Raw genomic sequence first — 19,607 nt, 5'->3', positions numbered from 1 at the left:
AGTCACAGATCGAGTCGACAGAGGTGTACAAGATGAGAGTCACAGATCGAGTGGACAGAGGCATACAAGATGATGAGACTCAGAGATCGAGTCGACAGAGGTGTACAAGATGAGAGTCACAGATCGAGTGGACAGAGGTGTACAAGATGAGAGTCATCGATCGAGTGGACAGAGGTGTATAGTATGAGAGTCACAGATCGAGTGGACAGAGGTGTACAGGATGAGATTCACAGATCGAGTGGACAGAGGTGTACAGGATGAGAGTCACAGATCGAGTGGACAGAGGTGTACAGGATGAGAGTCACAGATCGAGTGGACAGAAGTGTACAGGATGAGAGTCACAGATTGAGTGGACGGAGGTGTACAGGATGAGAGTCACAGATCGAGTGGACAGAGGTGTACAGGATGAGAGTTACAGTACGAGTGGACAGAGGTGTACAGGATGAGAGTCATAGATCGAGTGGACAGAGGTGTACAAGATGAGAGTCACAGATCGAGTGGACGGAGGTGTACAGGATGAGAGTCACAGATCGAGTGGACAGAGGTGTACAGGATGAGAGTTACAGTACGAGTGGACAGAGGTGTACAGGATGAGAGTCACACATCGAGGTGACAGAGGTGTACAAGATGAGAGTCACAGATCGAGTGGACGGAGGTGTATAGGATGAGAGTCACAGATCGAGTGAACAGAGGTGTACATGATGAGAGTCACAGATCGAGTGGACAGAGCTGTACAGGATGAGAGTCACAGATCGAGTAGAGAGAGGTGTACCAGGTGATGAGAGTCACAGATCGAGCGGACAGAGGTGTACATGATGAGAGTCACAGATCGAGCGGACAGAGGTGTACATGATGAGAGTCACAGATCGAGTGGACAGACGTGTATAGTATGAGAGTCACAGATCGAGTGGACAGAGGTGTACAGGATGAGAGTCACAGATCGAGTGGACAGAGGTGTTCAAGATGAGAGTCACAGATCGAGTGGACAGAGGTGTAAAGGATGAGAGTCACATATCGAGTGGACAGAGGTGTACAATATGAGAGTCACAGATCGAGTGGACAGAGGTGTAGAGGATGACAGTCACTGATCGAGTGGACAGAGGTGTACAGGATGAGAGTCACAGATCGAGCAGACAGAGGTGTACAGGATGAGAGTCACTGATCGAGTGGGCAGAGGTGTACAGGATGAGAGACACAGATCGAGTGAACAGAGGTGTACAGGATGAGAGTCACAGATCAAGTGGACAGAGCTGTACAGGATGACAGTCACAGATCGAGTGGACAGAGCTGTACAGGATGAGAGTCACAGATCGAGTAGACAGAGGTTTACAGGATGAGAGTCACAGATCGACTGGACAGAGGTGTATAGTATGAGAGTCACAGATCGAGTAGACAGAGGTGTACCAGGTGATGAGAGTAACAGATCGAGCGGACAGAGGTGTACAGGATGAGAGTCACAGATCGACTGGACAGAGGTGTATAGTATGAGAGTCACAGATCGAGTGGACAGAGGTGTACAGGATGAGAGTCACAGATCTAGTGGACAGAGGTGTACAGGATGAGAGTCACAGATCTAGTGGACAGAGGTGTACAAGATGATGAGAGTCACAGATCGAGTGGACAGAGGTGTACAGGATGATTGGGGTCACAGATCGAGTGGACAGAAATGTGCAGGATGACAGTCACAGATCGAGTGGACAGAGGTGTACAGGATGGGAGTCACAGATCGAGTGGACAGAGGTGTACAGGATGAGAGTCACAGCTCCAGTGGACCGAGGTGTACAGCATGAGAGTCACAGATCGAGTGGACAGAGGTGTACAGGATGAGAGTCACAGATCGAGTGGACAGAGGTGTACAGGGTGAGAGTCAGAGATCGAGTGGACAGAGGTGTACAAGATGATGAGAGTCAAGATCGAGTGGACAGAGGTGGACCAGAGGATGAGAGTCACAGATCGAGTGGACAGAGGTGTACAGGATGAGAGTCACAGATCGAGCAGACAGAGGTGTAGAGCATGAGAGTCACAGATCGAGTGAGCAGAGGTGTACAGGATGAGAGACACAGATCGAGTGAACAGAGGTGTACAGGATGATTGGGGTCACAGATCGAGTGGACAGAGGTGTACAGGATGAGAGTCACAGATCGAGTGGACAGAGTTGTACAAGATGATGAGAGTCACAGATCGAGTGGACAGAGGTGTAGAAGATGATAAGAGTTACAGATCGAGTGGACAGAGGTGTACAGGATGAGAGTGACAGATCGAGTGGACAGAGGTGTACAGGATGAGAGTCACAGATCGAGTGGACAGAGGTGAACAAGATGAGAGTCATAGATCGAGTGGACAGAGGTGTACCAGATGATGAGAGTCACAGATCGAGTGGACAGAGGTGAACAAGATGAGAGTCATAGATCGAGTGGACAGAGGTGTACCAGATGATGATAGTCACAGATCAAGTGGACAGAGGTGTACAGGATGAGACTCACAGATCGATTGGACAGAGGTGTAGAAGATGATAAGAGTCACAGACCGAGTGGACAGAGGTGTACAGGATGAGAGACACAGATCGAGTGCACAGAGGTGTACAGGATGAGAGTCACAGATCGAGTGGACAGAGGTGTACAGGATGAGAGTCACAGATCGAGTGGACAGAGGTGTACAGGATGAGAGTCACAGTTCGAGTGGACAGAGGTGTACAGGATGAGAGTCACAGATCGAGTGGACAGAGTTGTACAAGATGATGAGAGTCACAGATCCAGTGGACAGAGGTGTAGAAGATGATAAGAGTCACAGATCGAGTGGACAGAGGTGTACAGGATGAGAGTGACAGATCGAGTGGACAGAGGTGTACAGGATGAGAGTCACAGTTCGGGTGGACATAGGTGTACAGGATGAGAGTCACAGATCGAGTGGACAGAGGTGTACAGGATGAGAGTCACAGATCGAGTGGACAGAGATGTACAGGATGAGAGTCACAGATCGAGTGGACAGAGGTGTACAGGATGAGAGTCACAGATCGAGTGGGCAGAGGTGTACAGGATGAGAGTCACAGATCGAGTGGACAGAGGTGTAGAAGATGATAAGAGTCACAGATCGAGTGGACAGAGGTGTACAGGATGATGAAAGTCACAGATCGAGTGGGCAGAGGTGTACAAGATGAGAGTCACAGATCGAGTGGACAGAGGTGTACAGGATGAGAGTCACAGATCGAGTGGACAGAGGTGTAGAAGATGATAAGAGTCACAGATCGAGTGGACAGAGGTGTACAGGATGATGAAAGTCACAGATCGAGTGGGCAGAGGTGTACAAGATGAGAGTCACAGATCGACTGGACAGAGGTGTACAGGATGAGAGTCACAGATCGAGGTGACAGAGGTGTACAAGATGAGAGTCACAGATCGAGTGGACGGAGGTGTATAGGATGAGAGTCACAGATCAAGTGGACAGAGGTGTACAAGATGAGAGTCACAGATCGAGTGGACAGAGGTGTACAAGATGATGAGAGTCACAGATCGAGTGGACACAGGTGTACAGGATGAGAGTCAAGATCGAGTGGACAGAGGTGTACAAGATGAGAGTCATCGATCGAGTGGACAGAGGTGTACAAGATGAGAGTCACAGATCGAGTGGACAGAGGTGTACAGGATGAGAGTCACAGATCGAGTGGACAGAGGTGTATAGGATGAGAGTCACAGATCGAGTGGACAGAGGGGTACAAGATGATGAGAGTCACAGATCGAGTGGACAGAGGTGTACAGGATGAGAGTCACAGATCGAGTGGACAGAGGTGTATAGGATGAGAGTCACAGATCGAGTGGACAGAGGTGTAGAAGATGATGATAGTCACAGATCGAGTGGACAGAGGTGTGCAGGATGAGAGTCACATATCGAGTGGACAGAGGTGTAGAGGATGACAGTCACAGATCGAGTGGACAGAGGTGTACAGGATGAGAGTCACAGATCGAGTGGACAGAGGTGTACAGGATGAGAGTCACAGATCGAGTGGACAGAGGTGTACAGGATGAGAGTCACAGATCGAGTGGACAGAGGTGTACAAGATGATGAGAGTCACAGATCGAGTGGACCGAGGTGTACAGCATGAGAGTCACAGATCGAGTGGACAGAGGTGTACAGGATGAGAGTCATAGATCGAGTGGACAGAGGTGTACAGGATGAGAGTCACAGATCGAGTGGACAGAGGTGTACAACATGATGAGAGTCACAGATCGAGTGGACAGAGGTGTACCAGATGATGAGAGTCACAGATCGAGTGGACAGAGATGTACAAGATGATGATAGTCACAGATCGAGTGGACAGAGGTGTAGAGGATGACTGTCACAGATCGAGTGGACAGAGGTGTACAGGATGAGAGTCACAGATTGAGTGGACAGAGGTGTACAGGATGAGAGTCACAGATCGAGTGGACCGAGGTGTACAGGATGAGAGTCACAGATCGAGTGGAGAGAGGTGTACAGGATGAGAGTCACAGATCGAGTGGACAGAGGTGTACAGGATAAGAGTCACAGATCGAGTGGACAGAGGTGTACAGGATGAGAGTCACAGATCGAGTGGACAGAGGTGTACAAGATGAAGAGAGTCACAGATCGAGAGGACAGAGATGTAGAAGATGAGAGTCACAGTTCGAGTGGACAGAGGTGTACAGGATGAGAGTCACAGATCGAGTGGACAGAGGTGTAGAAGATGATAAGAGTCACAGATCGAGTGGACAGAGGTGTACAGGATGAGAGTCACAGATCGGGTGGACATAGGTGTACAGGATGAGAGTCACAGATCGAGTGGACAGAGGTGTACAGGATGAGAGTCACAGATCGAGTGGACAGAGATGTACAGGATGAGAGTCACAGATCGAGTGGACAGAGGTGTACAGGATGAGAGTCACAGATCGAGTGGGCAGAGGTGTACAGGATGAGAGTCACGGATCGAGTGGACAGAGGTGTAGAAGATGATAAGAGTCACAGATCGAGTGGACAGAGGTGTACAGGATGATGAGAGTCACAGATCGAGTGGGCAGAGGTGTACAAGATGAGAGTCACAGATCGAGTGGACAGAGGTGTACAGGATGAGAGTCAGAGATCGAGTGTACAGAGATGTACAAGATGATGAGAGTCACAGATCGACTGGACAGAGGTGTACAGGATGAGTGTCACAGATCGAGTGGACAGAGGTGTACAAGATGAGAGTCACAGATCGAGTGGACGGAGGTGTATAGGATGAGAGTCACAGATCGCGTGGACAGAGGTGTACAAGATGAGAGTCACAGATCAAGTGGACAGAGGTGTACAAGATGAGAGTCACAGATCGAGTGGACAGAGGTGTACAAGATGATGAGAGTCACAGATCGAGTGGACACAGGTGTACAGGATGAGAGTCACAGATCGAGTGGACAGAGGTGTACAAGATGATGAGAGTCACAGATCGAGTGGACAGAGGTGTACAGGATTAGAGCCACTGATCGAGTGGACAGAGGTGTACAGGATGAGAGTCACAGATCAAGTGGACAGAGGTGTACAAGATGATGAGAGTCACAGATCGAGTGGACAGAGGTGTACAGGATTAGAGCCACTGATCGAGTGGACAGAGGTGTACAGGATGAGAGTCACAGATCGAGTGGACAGAGGTGTACAGGATGAGAGTCACAGATCGAGTGGACACAGGTGTACAGGATGAGAGTCACAGATCGAGTGGACAGAGGTGTACAAGATGATGAGAGTCACAGATCGAGTGGACACAGGTGTACAGGATGAGAGTCACAGATCGAGTGGACAGAGGTGTACAAGATGAGAGTCACAGATCGAGTGGACAGAGGTGTACAAGATGATGAGAGTCACAGATCGAGTGGACAGAGGTGTACAAGATGAGAGTCACAGATCGAGTGGACAGAGGTGTACAAGATGATGAGAGTCACAGATCGAGTGGACAGAGGTGTACAAGATGAGAGTCACAGTACGAGTGGACAGAGGTGTACAGGATGAGAGTCACAGATCGAGTGGACAGAGGTGTACAAGATGATGAGAGTCACAGATCGAGTGGACAGAGGTGTACAAGATGAGAGTCACAGATCGAGTGGACAGAGGTGTACAAGATGATGAGAGTCACAGATCGAGTGGACAGAGGTGTACAAGATGAGAGTCACAGATCGAGTGGACAGAGGTGTACAAGATGATGCGAGTCACAGATGGAGTGGACAGAGGTGTACAAGATGATGAGAGTCCAGCCATGGGTGGGGGTAGAAGGAGATCCATTTTAGAATCTCTTGGACAGGCACGTAGATAACAGAAAAATGGAGAGCAATGTTGGAGGGAAGGGTTAGATTAATATTGGAGTGGGCTAATAGATCGACATAACATTGTGGGCCGTAAGGCCTGTACTGTGCTGTGGTGTTCGATATTCTATGATCACACTGTTAAAGACCCTGGGAGGCTCATGAACTGTGTCCTGGAGCCTCTCACCTAATGTGTCCTCCTTTACCAATACGCAGAAGGTGAGTGTTGACCAAATCTGGTGACAATTGCAGGTGCTAGTTGCATCATGTCTGGTTTAGGGGTGGGGAATGTGGAGGGAGGGGGGAGATGAGCACTGCACAGGATCCATATAAACCACTGAAAGTTGTGAACTCAGTTAGCTCCTTGGCAGGCACTCGCCCGCCCAGCATCCCGAACATCTTCTCAAAAAGGCGGCATCTACCGTTAAGGAGCTCCATCACCCAGGATGTGCCCTCTTCTCATCAGGGAGGAAGTACAGGAGCCTGAAGGCACACACTCAAACAATTCAGGAATAACTTCTTCCCCTCTGCCATTCGATTTCTGAATGGATATTGAACCCATGGACACTACCTCACGACTTATTTTTTCTCTTTTTACACTATTTATTTAATTAAACTTTTCTAATACTTACACACTTTCTGCAATTTACTGCTATTTATTATTTTGTACTGTTACTACAAAACTACAAATTTCACTGCGTACACCGGTGATATTAAACCTAATCTGAAGTGGTGACCCACATTTCCTGGAATTTCAAGCATTAAGTAGGAAAGGAAAAAGTCACATATTCTTTTTGCTGCTTTTGTAGACTATCATGAACTTAAAATAACTTGTATGTGAAGCTGAAATCGACTGAGGCTTGGGGTGAGTTCGGAGTGGGCCAATTGTACAAGTGTCCTGAATGAGGTAATTTTGGGTAGTGCCTGAACCATGTCATTACAGGTCCGATTCAGCTTTAAACTGGCGATCTCGTTCAAAGATGAAAGTACATTCATTGTAAAAGTATGTACAGTGGGCAGCACAGTAGCGTAGTGGTTAGCCCAGCACTTTACAGTACCAGCGACCCGGTTCAATTGTCGCCGCTGCCTGTAAGGAGTTTGTATGAGGTGCTCCAGTTTCCTCCCAGCGTCCGATGACAAGCTGGTTGGTAGGTTAACTGGTCATTGTAGATCGTCCTGTGATTAGGCTGGAGTTACTTCGGGCTTGTTGAGCATGCCAGAAGGGTCTATTCTGTGCTGGATCCCAATAAAAAAATAAAGTATACTTTGGATTTGTCTCTTTGCAGGCAGCCACAAAACAGAGAAACTCAATTGAATCCATGAAAAAAACACACGGAACAAAGACCGCATCCAGTGTGTGAAAAAAAGAACAAATTGTGCGAACAATAAAAAGTTAAACAAATAACACATAGAAATGAACCACAGAGTCCCTGAATGTGAAACCACAGCCACAGAACCGGTTCAGCACTGCAGCTGGTCCAGGAGCACAATGGCTGCAGGCCATAGCCGTGAAGCCTGTTTAGCACCTGCACGTCACACCTGATTGTCGCAACAAGAAGAGAAGGAGACAGGTCAGACACAGGCAAGTGGGGTGGGCTCAACTGGGGAGGTCCTTGCTGACCCAGAGTAGTGAGCTGAACACTGGTGCATTTCGTTCATCCTCCACCCTCAACCTCAGCGACTTAACTTTTTAAAAACAGGCTCAGCGCTTAAGTCAGCTGAACATCAGTTCATTTTTGCTCACAGGGCTGGATCCTGACCTTTCAATCCAGCCCAAAGTTTCAAAGCGGCCCAAAGTCTGCTCCAGCTATGGCAATTTTGAGAGCCCAGTTTGACCAATCCTTCACGATACTGCAAAAACGCCAGATCATTTGGACGGTTCTAAAGCACAGCTCCCAAAGGGGAATTACAGGCTGCAGATTGCAGAGATCGTAAAAGTATATTTAGTGGAATAATAATAGTTTTGTTAGCTGCCCGCAAAAAAATAGCCATGGCTCATCACTGCCATCTTCTGTTGGCTGCACTCTATGACCCTGCAGTGATATCGCTGATCAGTTGAAAAGAACTGATCCAAAGGGCACAAAATTTGGAAACCTGAGATTAGAATGTGAGATTAGGCAATTTCCCTGTCCTCTGGATCACAACTACGTACCTGAAAATTGGTTTGCAAACCGTATTTTCCCGCACTGATGTGCAATGAGCTATGTGATTCCAGAGCCCAAGCAATGTTGGCGACTTTAAAAGGTACTTGTTTCGGAATCAGAATCAGGTTTAATATCACTGACACTTTTCAGGAAATAGTTAGAGATGGAGAATAAACACTGGCCTTGCCAGTGACAACTACCTTTCAAAAAAAAACTTTCCTCACCACAAAAATGAAAGGCTATTTTATTCCATTCTTCCCCAGCTTTGAACCACCATTGTCAATAGCTGCATTAGAGAGCCCGAAGCTTCATCTGCAAGTTCATATTTAAGTAGCGGGCAGTAAACAAAACCGTTGTGAGCCATATCGTTCCTCTTCAGAGGGTGCTTGGAACTGCTCGGCTTCTTTCACAGGGAAGTTTGATCTCAGGATTGCTACTGTGCCACGTGCTAGTGAGGCCAGAAATAGGAAGGTCATTTGGTTTAACACGTGGCTAAGGAGTTAGAATATAGAACAGTACAGCACAGGAACAGGCCATTCAGCCCACAATGTTGTGCCAAACCCACTAAAAAGCAAATGGAAAATACCCAAATCCTCCTAACTTGGTTGAAGAAAATTTTCCAGGGTTTTGAGCCGAAGGCAGGGAATGGAGTTAATGTCCTGATGAAAGGTCTCAACTCAAATCGTCAACTACCTGTCCTGCATTTTGTGTGTGTTGCTCAAGGTTTTCAGCATCTGCAGAATCCTTCGTATTTATGGGATTAATATACAGCTTTTCCAAAGAACCATCATAGGCATGAGTAGCTCTCTCTGTACAGCACAATTTTCAAGTATTCTGAAGAATGGTCTTTGAGCTGGAACCTTAGCTCTGTCTCTACAGATGCTGCCTGATCGGCTGATTGCTGCTATTATTTTCTATTTTCTTTTATTTCAGCATGGTAACAGGCCCTTTGGGACCAGCAAGACCATGCTGCCCAATTACTCCTGTGTGACCAATTCACCTACTTCGTCATACTTATTTGGAACCCGGAGGAAACCCACATGGTCACAGGGATAACATACAGACTCCTTACAGACAGTGGCAGAATTGAACTGGGCTGCTGGTATTACATTAACCCCAATGCTACCATGCTGTTCCAGATATTTTATTTCATACCTGCAGCATTTTAGAACTTAAGGACTAGGAGCAGGAGTCATCCGTCTGGCCTGACAAGCCTCCTCCACCATTCAGTAACAACATGGGAGCAGGAGTCGGCCATCCAGCCTGTCGAGCCTGTTCTGCCATTTATTAAGATCATGGTTGATCTGGCCATGGACTAGGCCCAACCAAACTTTCTCTCCATAACCCTCAGTTCCCTGCAATGCAAAAATCCATCTAACCGTCCCTTAAATATATTTAATGATGTAGCTTATACTGCTTCCCTGGGCAGAGAATTCCACAGATTCACTACTCCCTGGGGAAAAGCAATTTCTCCTAATCTCTGTCCTAAGTCTATTCCCCCAAACCTTGAGGCTACGATTCTGGGACCACTTACCAGTGGAAACAACTTCCCAGCCTCTATCTCGTCTATTCCTTTCACATTTTCATATGTTTCTGCGAGATACCCTTTTGCTTTTGAAATGTCTCAGCAGCTAAATAAAGCATTATACATTAATAACAGATCAGCTTGAGTTAAATTGTCACTCCGCTCCCAGTACTGACCGAATATTCCTTGTATCGGTCGGTGATCTGCTGCCGCTCTCTTTCCTGAAGAACCACTGCATATTCAGCGTACTTGGTTGGATATTCCTTGATCATCAGATCAATAACTTCATCACTTCTCAAAGCAGTTAAGCCTAGAACAGAGGATTTTACCACGTCAAAAACCCGCAAAAATTAACAGCATGTTACTGTAGTTGCTACTGCCACTTATGCATGTGGATCTTCTCCCACTTATATTTTCACCAGTTCTTGGACCTTACCTTTCTTAACAGCAAAACCAGCTCGCCACATCTTCAAGGACACCTACATTAATCCTGAGATCTCAGAAATCATTAGCAGCATGTCCAGATGAACATATTAAGCAACACTATTTTACACTGTCCATCTCTTCCAGTGTAGATAGGTATTCACCACAAATACATTAGAGAGGTCCAGAGGAAATTTACAACAATGATTCAGGGAAGGCAAGGGTTAATATGTCAGGAGCATTTGATAGCTCTGGGCCTGTACTCGCTGGGGTTTAGAAGAATAAAGGGGGATTGCATTGAAAACCTATTGAAAAGCCTAGATAGAGTGGACATTGAGAGGATGCTTCCAATAGTGGGAGATACCAGGCGTCACAGCTCAGAACAGAAGGACTTTCCTTTAGAACAGAGCTGTGAAGGGAGTTCTTTACCCAGAGGGTGGTGAGTATGTGGAATTCATTGCCACACACAGCTGTGGAGGCCAAGTCATTGCATTTATTTAAAGTGGAGGTTGATATGATTCTTGATTAGTCAGAGCGTCAAAGGTTACAAGGAAAAGGCAGGAGAATGGGTTAAAAGGGATAACAAATCAGCCAGAATTGAGCAGCGGAGCAGACTCCATGGGCCAAATGACCTAATTCTGTTCCTACAGTCTGATTATTACTTTATGGTTGAGATTCTAAGCCTGTTTACTAAGCTGCACATCTATCAGTAAATAATGGCCTGGCTGGTTCTGAAGAGCAGCCAGTGGTTCCGTAGTGCTAATTAGACTAGGTTTATTTTTCGTATACACCACGATGCAACCAAATTCCTTGCTTGCATGAACCCACGGAATAATCAGTATAGGTGATAATAATAAATGTACCAATAAATATAACAATAAATGCAAAAACACCAGAATTTTGCAAAGGCTGTAGTGCAACCTGAGACAGTGCAAAAAGAACTGCATTACAGAACCAAGAACATTCCTGACTTCCACATCCACAAGACTTAGAGAAACAGTTGAAAAGATATTTGATAGGGATATCGAGGATCAATGATCAGCTTTATCCACCATATACATTTACATGTGTTAGGAATTTGCTGTGGTGAGTTGGTCAGGGCACAACATGCACCAAAAACAGAAAAAAAAACAACATTCAATAATTCCAAAGGATAAATAAAATTATAAGACCATAAGATATAGGAGCAGAATTAGTGAAGTCTGCTCCGCTATTTCACCATGGCTGATCCATTTTCCCCTCTCAGCCCCAATCTCCTGCTTTCTCCCCATATCCCTTTATGCCCTGACCAATCAAGAATCTATCAATGTCTGCCTTAAAAATACCCAATGACTTGGTCTCTAAAACAGCCTGTGGCAAAGAATTCCACAGATTCACTACACTCTGGCTAAAGAAATTCCTCCTCATCTCCATTCTAAATGGACGTCCCTTTATTCTGAGGCTGTGTCCTCTGGTATTAGACTCTCCCACCATAGAGGAAAATTATACCAAAACATATTAAAAGTTTATGGAATAAACTGTACATAAACACCAGCAGGTAGTTACTATGTGAAAAGCATTATAAAAAGTGATTTATCAAGGAGATTGTCAAAGAACAGGGCCATGGGATGTGTTACCCACAGCTTGATCATAGCTACAAAAAAATCATGGCAATGAGGACTGGAGAACAATTTTACCTGCAGGGCCACCAAATATCAGTGAGACCATCATAGAGAGATTAGACTAGATTCAACTTTACTGTCATTGTGCCGAGTACAGATACAAAGCCAACGAAATGCAGTTAGCATCTAACCAGAAATGCAAAGAATAGTGTTATAGAGAGAGGGTCTAATCTTACAGCAACTTAAAAAAATTGCTGAAAAAATCCATTACAGGTATCTTAAAGTTCAAAATACATTTGTTATCAAAGTATGTATGCATTATAGAACCTTGAGGTTTGTCTCCTAACAGGCAGCCACAAAAAACCAAAAGAACCCATTAAAAATGACCAATAAGCACCCTAATGAAAAGAGAAACAAATCATGCAAACAATAAAAGTAAGCAAATAGAATCTAGACTTAAAGTGATTACTCAGACAGGAAGCCCAAAGCAGGACTGTAGCCTCAGACTCTGTTCAGTGAAGAGCAGAACTGGTCCAAATCTCACCTCTGGGCCTGGACCTTGCCCGTGTTACCCAACATTTCCAGGTCAGCCCCGCACTTAGTTTGATCAAACCTCGCCCTCAGTTTAGGTGGAAGGGCCCCGAATCTGCCACTCCTCCTTTTCTTTGACTTTCCTCCACTCCGCTTGCTCCGATTTTGTTTCGAACATGCCTCGACCTTGCTCCCACTTCACGTCACACCCACACCCTTGCTTCTTCATTGTCCATGGTGATCACGTACCAAAAATTTTCATGGATAAAATGATATTAATAAAGGATTTAGTTGTATATTGTTTCAGTAACCAGCAGTGTTTTTGCTCGCCCTCAGCAGCGCCATCTTAAACTGGAAAACCTCAAGTAGAAGGAAACTGAATCTAATGCCAAGATATTCTAATTAGCTTACACTTCATAGTTCTATATATAATCCATTCCTATTCTCAGGAGACACTTAATCAACTGATTTTCCCCATAAAGATTTATGACTATTCACCAGTAATTAAATGGACAGCAGGTACAATTCATATATCCTTTGAAATAGGAACTTTTTTGTGGATTGTATATGATTCCTAAATAATTTCCTATTATACTGTGAAAGTTGCAGCAAGGAAAGGGTTAAACTAACATCCAGGCATGGATACCCTACTTGTGCGGTCCACCCAGGCAAAGAAGGTCTTTGAAGAGTACAGCTTCCCTTTGCACAGCAGGGGACTGAAACCATTTGGCATCCCAAGACAAGATAATGATGCAAACAAAGGATTCAAGGATGACACTTACTATTGGTCAGTTACTTTACTAATTGGCCTCTAACATGTAATTCTATTGGTGATTGATCATGCAACTAAGGAATCTGAACATAATTACCAATTGGTCAGTATTTCTATCCAACTAGTTAATTTTTCTATCAAAATGGCATTAATTTGATCAAACTTCAGAACAGCTTGGTGACGGGCCAGGCTGGCCTCCTTGTGAACTAGTAAGTAAAATGTGGTTGAGAAACGAATGTGAGTTATCACAGAGTCCAGTCAGCCGGTGATACACTTAAGTAGATGTAGAAACAGGCACAACCCTGATTCATCACGACTGATCAGTACTTAAGAGCTTGCATGTCCTTTGCTTCATTTCCTTTGGTAGTTGGACTGATTAACAGTCTTAAAAATTCCAAACGATCCACTAATTGCAACTTTCCAGCAAAAGATGTTCAGGATTTCCACCATCCTTTCCATGAAATAATGCTTCCCAAATTCCCTGTTGAAGAGCCCAGTTGTAGCTTTCAGACAGCAGCAACACCCATAAACATTTGATCTTTCAGACTGAGCCCAAAACATTGACTGTTTATTCCCCTCCACAGATGCTGCCTGACTCGCTAAGTTCCTCCAGCATTTTGTGTGTGTTGCTCAAGATTTCCAGAATCTGCAGGGTCCACTCTCTTCTCCTATCAGATTCCTTCTTCTTCATCCTTTTACCTTTCCCAGCTTCTCACTTCATCCCACCCCACCCATCCACCTACCTTCCCACTCACCTCATTCCACCTATCGCTTGCCAGCATACTCCTTCCCTTTTCCATACCTTCCTATTCTGACTTCCCATTTTCTTACCAGACCTGATGAAGGGTCTCAGCCAGAAATCCTGACTCTTTGTTCCTACGAGATCCTACGAAGTACAACGAGATCTAGGTGTTCTTGTGTACCAGTCAATGAAAGCAAGCATGCATGTCCAGCAGGCAGTGAAGAAAGCTAATGGCATGCTGGCCTTTATAACAAGAGGAATCGAGTACAGGAGTAAAGAGATCCTTCTGCAGCTGTACAGGGCCCTGGTGAGACCCCACCTGGAATATTGTGTGCGGTTTTGGTCTCCAAATTTGAGGAAGGATATTCTTGCTATTGAGGGAGTGCAGCGTAGGTTCACAAGGTTAATTCCCGGAAATGCGGGACTGTCATATGTTGAAAGATTGGAGCGACTGGGCTTGTATACACTGGAACTTAGAAGGATGAGAGGGGATCTGATTGAAACATATAAGATTATTAAGGGATTGGACACGCTGGACGCAGGAAGCATGTTCCCGCTGATGGGTGAGTCCAGAACTAGAGGCCACAGTTTAAGAATAAGGGGCAGGTCATTTAGAACAGAGATGCAGAAAAACTTTTTCACCCAGAGAGCGGTGGATATGTGGAATGCTCTGCCCCAGAAGGCAGTGGAGGCCAAGTCTCTGGATCCATTCAAGAGAGAGCTAGATAGAGCTCTTATAGATAGCGGGGTCAAGGGATATGGGGAGAGGGCAGGAACAGGGTACTGATTGTGTATTACCAGCCATGATCAAAGTGAATGGCTGGCTAGAAGGGCCGAATGGCCTACTCCTGCACCTACTGTCTATTGTCTCTCCAGAGATGCTGCCTGACCTGTATCCTCCAGCAATTTAGAGATACATTTCAAGTATATTTTGTGTGTGTTACTCTGGATTTCCAACATCTGCAGAATCTCTTGTGTTTAAAACAGCAGTTTCTTTCTCAGTTTTTTCACTACAGGAACTGGCTTCTCTGCATCAATCAAATCCTATTACATTTTTGGATATCTCACTCTCTGAATGAAGGAACATGATCGAGGTTTATGTAAACGCTCCACAACTTCAGCCTCATAGATCAGAGTTGCACCCCAGTGCAAGATGAATTTCACATGTGCTCAGACAACTGACATGTGGCTTCACCACCACTAACATACTGTAAAGTCAGTAGAAAGCAAAACCAGAAGGTGTATAAAGGGTTGGACTGTATAGATTTCTTGACAGGAAACTCAGCATTAACTGAAATAATAGCTAAGGTCCCAGTACTCTCCTGTGAACAAAAGAGGCTGTGTCTATTCCAATCTAATTTACTCCTACATTTAAGTTTGAATTCAAAAGCCTTCTAATATATGTGTTGTACCAAGAAGGTACATTCATCATCAAAGACTCACACAATACTCACACGCCATCTTTCTACAGCTACTACTGGGCAAGATGTACAGAATGGCGCTGAACGGTGACTCCTTTGCTTCTCCTTTGCTTGCATCTTTGGAAGCAGCTCTATTTCTAACTTTAATATCTCTATTTTTCCCTTTTAGGGTTCTTTTGAACACCCTGACCTGGAGTAACACGCTGACTATGGGAATGGGACCCACTCTCAGGGTTCCATAACTGGCCATTGTTCAGCACGCCAAAGGCTCGGATTAAGAGCCTGACTCGGATTTGGAGGCCTAACATCTTAGGGCTCTGACGTCGGGTGGATCGCGGGTCGGTGTTACGACAGGAGACCCGTGTGTTGTCGGGGGAGTCAGGATACCTGCTGTGTGCCTGGAGACCCGGGATCTTTGCGATCTTCAGGCACAGAGCACGATAAAAAGCGACGTAACGGATTTTTAACATCATAAACCAGTGAGTTGTTTGTTATGTCTTCCTGCTCACTGGGAAAATGGAGACACCTCTTTCTCCCTTATTAGGGAGAGAGAGAACCTGCGGTATCTTGAATACTGGGTGAAATGCAAAGTCTTTGGGGTAACTGCAAATCTGTGTCTTTGCTATAGCTTTGCTCTGTCATAAGGGGACAGGAGGCTGGACCCAAGCGCAGGATGCAGGCACTGAAGTACTAGGGGCAGGACAGGAACAACAAAACAAGAGACAAGATGTGAGGGATGTGACGTTCAAGGTGATGCTGGGGTTCTGAGAGAGTCCTAGAGTTCAGGCAGGCAAGGCAGAATCTCGGAGTTCAGGCAGGCAAGGCAGAATCCCGGAGTTCAGGCAGGCAAGGCAGAATCCTGGAGTTCAGGCAGGCAAGGCAGAATCCCGGAGTTCAGGCAGGCAAGGCAGAATCCCGGAGTTCAGGCAGGCAAGGCAGAATCCCGGAGTTCAGGCAGGCAAGGCAGAATCCCGGAGTTCAGGCAGGCAAGGCAGAATCTTGGAGTTCACTGTGCGGGCCGCATAACTCCTGGGCAGGGCCTGGACCTCCCAGGCAGGAACACAGGGCACCTGTGTAGGTTGCGGGGCTCATCCCGTCAGCAGCGAGGGATGGAAAAGGGCAGAGTCCCCTGCCAGGCAACGGCAGTTGAACTAGGCTTGCCCGATGGAGGCAAGGGATAGGAAGGGAACTAGGTCCAGGGTGGCTGCCAGACTTACTCGAAGAGCTCGTCTTTAACGAGGGGACCTCCAAACCAAGGCAACCAGAGGAGCAGGACAACCCCCCAACTCCACTCAATCCCAAAGCCCCCCACATACACCGCCAGCCGATGGACATCAGGTGCGCCTCCTTGAGTCCAAACAAGCCACGATGATCCACAGGTGTGACTACTTGGGCTCAAGGGTGAAAGGAGGGACGGCTACAAGACCCGGAGTCCGGAGTATGCGGACCAGATCAAGAACCGGCATGCGGGCTCCTGACCAGACCACAACATGCTCACGCTTGAGTGCTCAGTAGCAGTGCCGATGCTTTTTTTTGCCAGTGGGGGGAGGTGGGATTGTTGCTCGCTACCACTTACGCATGGGGGGGGGAGCTGAGGGGGACTTTGGGGTTTTAACGTTTAACTGTTGCTCATGCTTTGGGGCACTCCTGTTTTCATGGATGGTTGCAAAGAAAAATCATTTCACGATATATATTGTATACATTTCTCTGACATTAAATTGAACCTTTGAAGTCTGAAGTCCCACACCATGAGGTTCAAGAACAACTACTTCATTTCTGCCATTCAGTTCTTGACCAGTTAGTACAACCCTAATCACAAGAGTTTAGCAACCCTCTGATCACTTTGATCACCATGCACTAAAACAGATCTGCTGGTTTATTTGTCCTAATACCAAGGAGCATAGTATCAAGATAATTAGAGGAATGAAAAAGGTGGGGGGGGGGGGATGTCAGAAGTAAAAATTTTTTACACTGGGTAGTGGGTGCATAAATATTCTACCAGGGGTGATCACAGAGGCAGACACATTAGGGACATGTAAGAAACTCTTACTCAGACACAGGAATGACAGAAAGTCTATGCAGGTGGTGTGGAAATGTACTTTACTTGTAGTAGTAAATCAGAACCTGTGCTGTACCAGTGTGCTTTGCTAAAAGCATTCATGCAACATTACTGTGCAGTCGAACAAAAGGACCTGCAATTAGAGGTCCAATAACTCATTGAAAGTGGCATCACAGGTAGATAGGGTCGTAATGAAAGCTTTTGGCACACTGCCCTTCACAGATCAAAGTACTGAGTACAGGAAATGGGATGTTATATTGAACTTGTATAAGACGTTGCTGAGGCCTAATTTGGAATACTGTGTGTAGTTTTGGTCACCTATCTACAAGAAAGATGTAAGGTTGAGAGTACAGAGTTACAGGATATCGCTGGGACTGGAGGACCTGGGTTATGTGTTTCCTGCCAATGAAAAGTTTTCTCAAGTTGTCCTTTCACAACTATCACTCAACACCAAGGACCGATCACCCAGGCCATGCTCTCTTCTTGCTGTTGCTACCGAGAAGTGGGTACAAGAGCCTCAGGACTCATACCACCAGCTTCAGAAACAGTTATTACCCTTAAACCAGAGAGGATAACTTCACTGAACTCCAATACTGAACTGTTCCTGCAACTTACAGACTCACTTCCAAGGACTGTACAATTCATGTTCTCAATATTAATTATTTACCTATTTATTATTATTAATATTTGTTTTTGTATTTGCACAGCTTGTCTTCTTTTGCACACTGGTTGGTTGTCAGTAGTTTTGTATGTAGTTTTTCTCTGATTTTACTGTATGTTTTTGTTCTACTGTGAATTCCCGCAAGAAAATGAATCTCAGGGTAGTATATGGTGACGTGTACATACTTTGATAATAAATTAACTTTGACTGGTCCCTGCATCTGTGTGACAATTTATGTAATATTATGAGGACACCAAAAGCAGAGATAATTCACCCTGGCAGGTCCAATGCTTATCCTCTTTTTCATTTCAAACTACTCTATCTGAATCCTTCTAGCTGAACCCTTTTCTCTCATGTATATATCTGGCTTTCTTTTGTAAACAGCCCAGCTAGTTCTTTGTGGCATAAGATTCCACAATGTCAGCACTCCCTGAGTAAAGTCTTTCCTTACCTCCCTTCTGGATTTATTAGTAACTGTTTTCTTTATGACCCACATTTCCAGATTATTCCATAAATGGAAATATTCTGTCCATGTTTTCCAATCCATGTATGGCCTGAGAGATGTCAGCTGGAGCCGAGAAGTCACTGTCAAACGTTAATTTATTCCTCTTACCAAGTTGACTGGAGAAATGAAGTTAAACTAGAGAAGACTTGACTGTGTCTTTCCACAAGCAGCATAAAGGAAAAGGCATAGACATCAATAAATAAATCACCTTAATATAAATGTCCTGATAGATGCCGGAAAAGATCCCACATAAATAAAGCAACTTAAAGTATTTTACTAAACAAAACAATCAACATTAGATTAGCTTTATTTGTCACAGGTATTTTGAAACATATATCTAAACGCAACTTTTGCAGTCTGAGGATGTGCTGGGGCAAACCACAAGATCTGCCTTGTTTCCAGCTCCAACGTAGCATGCCCACAACTTATTAACCCTGACTCTGGAATGTGAGAAGAAACCAGAGCCCTCAGAGGAAACCAACACAGTCACAAGGAGGACATCCAAACTCATTGCAGACCGTGGTGGCAATTGAATCAGTTGGCTGGCACTGTAAAGTGTTACGCTAACAGTTACACTACTGCACTGCCCAGTAAATCAAACAGCACGCTGAAATAACGGCCCTGAGAAAAGTCTTGACATCAAATTGTGCTGAGAAACATAATACATCATTTTATTAATGACACAAGTAGGTTCTTAAGCTTTTGTTAAGGAAGCCACTTAAATCCATCTTTCCATAACTCCTAGACTACACACAGTCCCTGTAATCCAGGGGTTCCCAATCCTTTTTTACCACAAGATCTCCTACCATTAACTGAGGGGTCCATGGAACCCAGATTGGGAACCCCTTCTGTAATCTGTGGGGAAACTGACAACAATTAAAACTCTGTTTTTACACTCCAACTTTGTAAAATCATGCTGAGTTACAAACAAAACTCCTATCA

At 45.4% G+C, this 19,607-nt stretch overlaps 1 protein-coding gene across 5 annotated transcripts in view; it reads right to left on the bottom strand.

The window, feature by feature from the left end:
- Positions 1–19,607, bottom strand: part of phf10 (PHD finger protein 10) — a 115,331-nt gene that overhangs the window by 76,593 nt on the left and 19,131 nt on the right. For all 5 annotated transcript variants that reach the window (XR_009515233.1, XM_059986740.1, XM_059986741.1 and 2 more), the window contains exon 5: positions 10,127–10,260. Coding sequence is in view for 4 of the 5 variants with exons in the window: in XM_059986740.1 (XP_059842723.1) it covers positions 10,127–10,260 (134 nt within the window). In the remaining variant the exon portion in view is untranslated. The remainder of the gene's footprint in view (positions 1–10,126; positions 10,261–19,607) is intronic.

The sequence above is a fragment of the Hypanus sabinus genome, chromosome 12, assembly GCF_030144855.1.
Source record: "Hypanus sabinus isolate sHypSab1 chromosome 12, sHypSab1.hap1, whole genome shotgun sequence".
Classification (NCBI taxonomy): Eukaryota; Metazoa; Chordata; class Chondrichthyes; order Myliobatiformes; family Dasyatidae; genus Hypanus; species Hypanus sabinus.
This window is presented reverse-complemented; position numbering and strand designations above follow the sequence as displayed.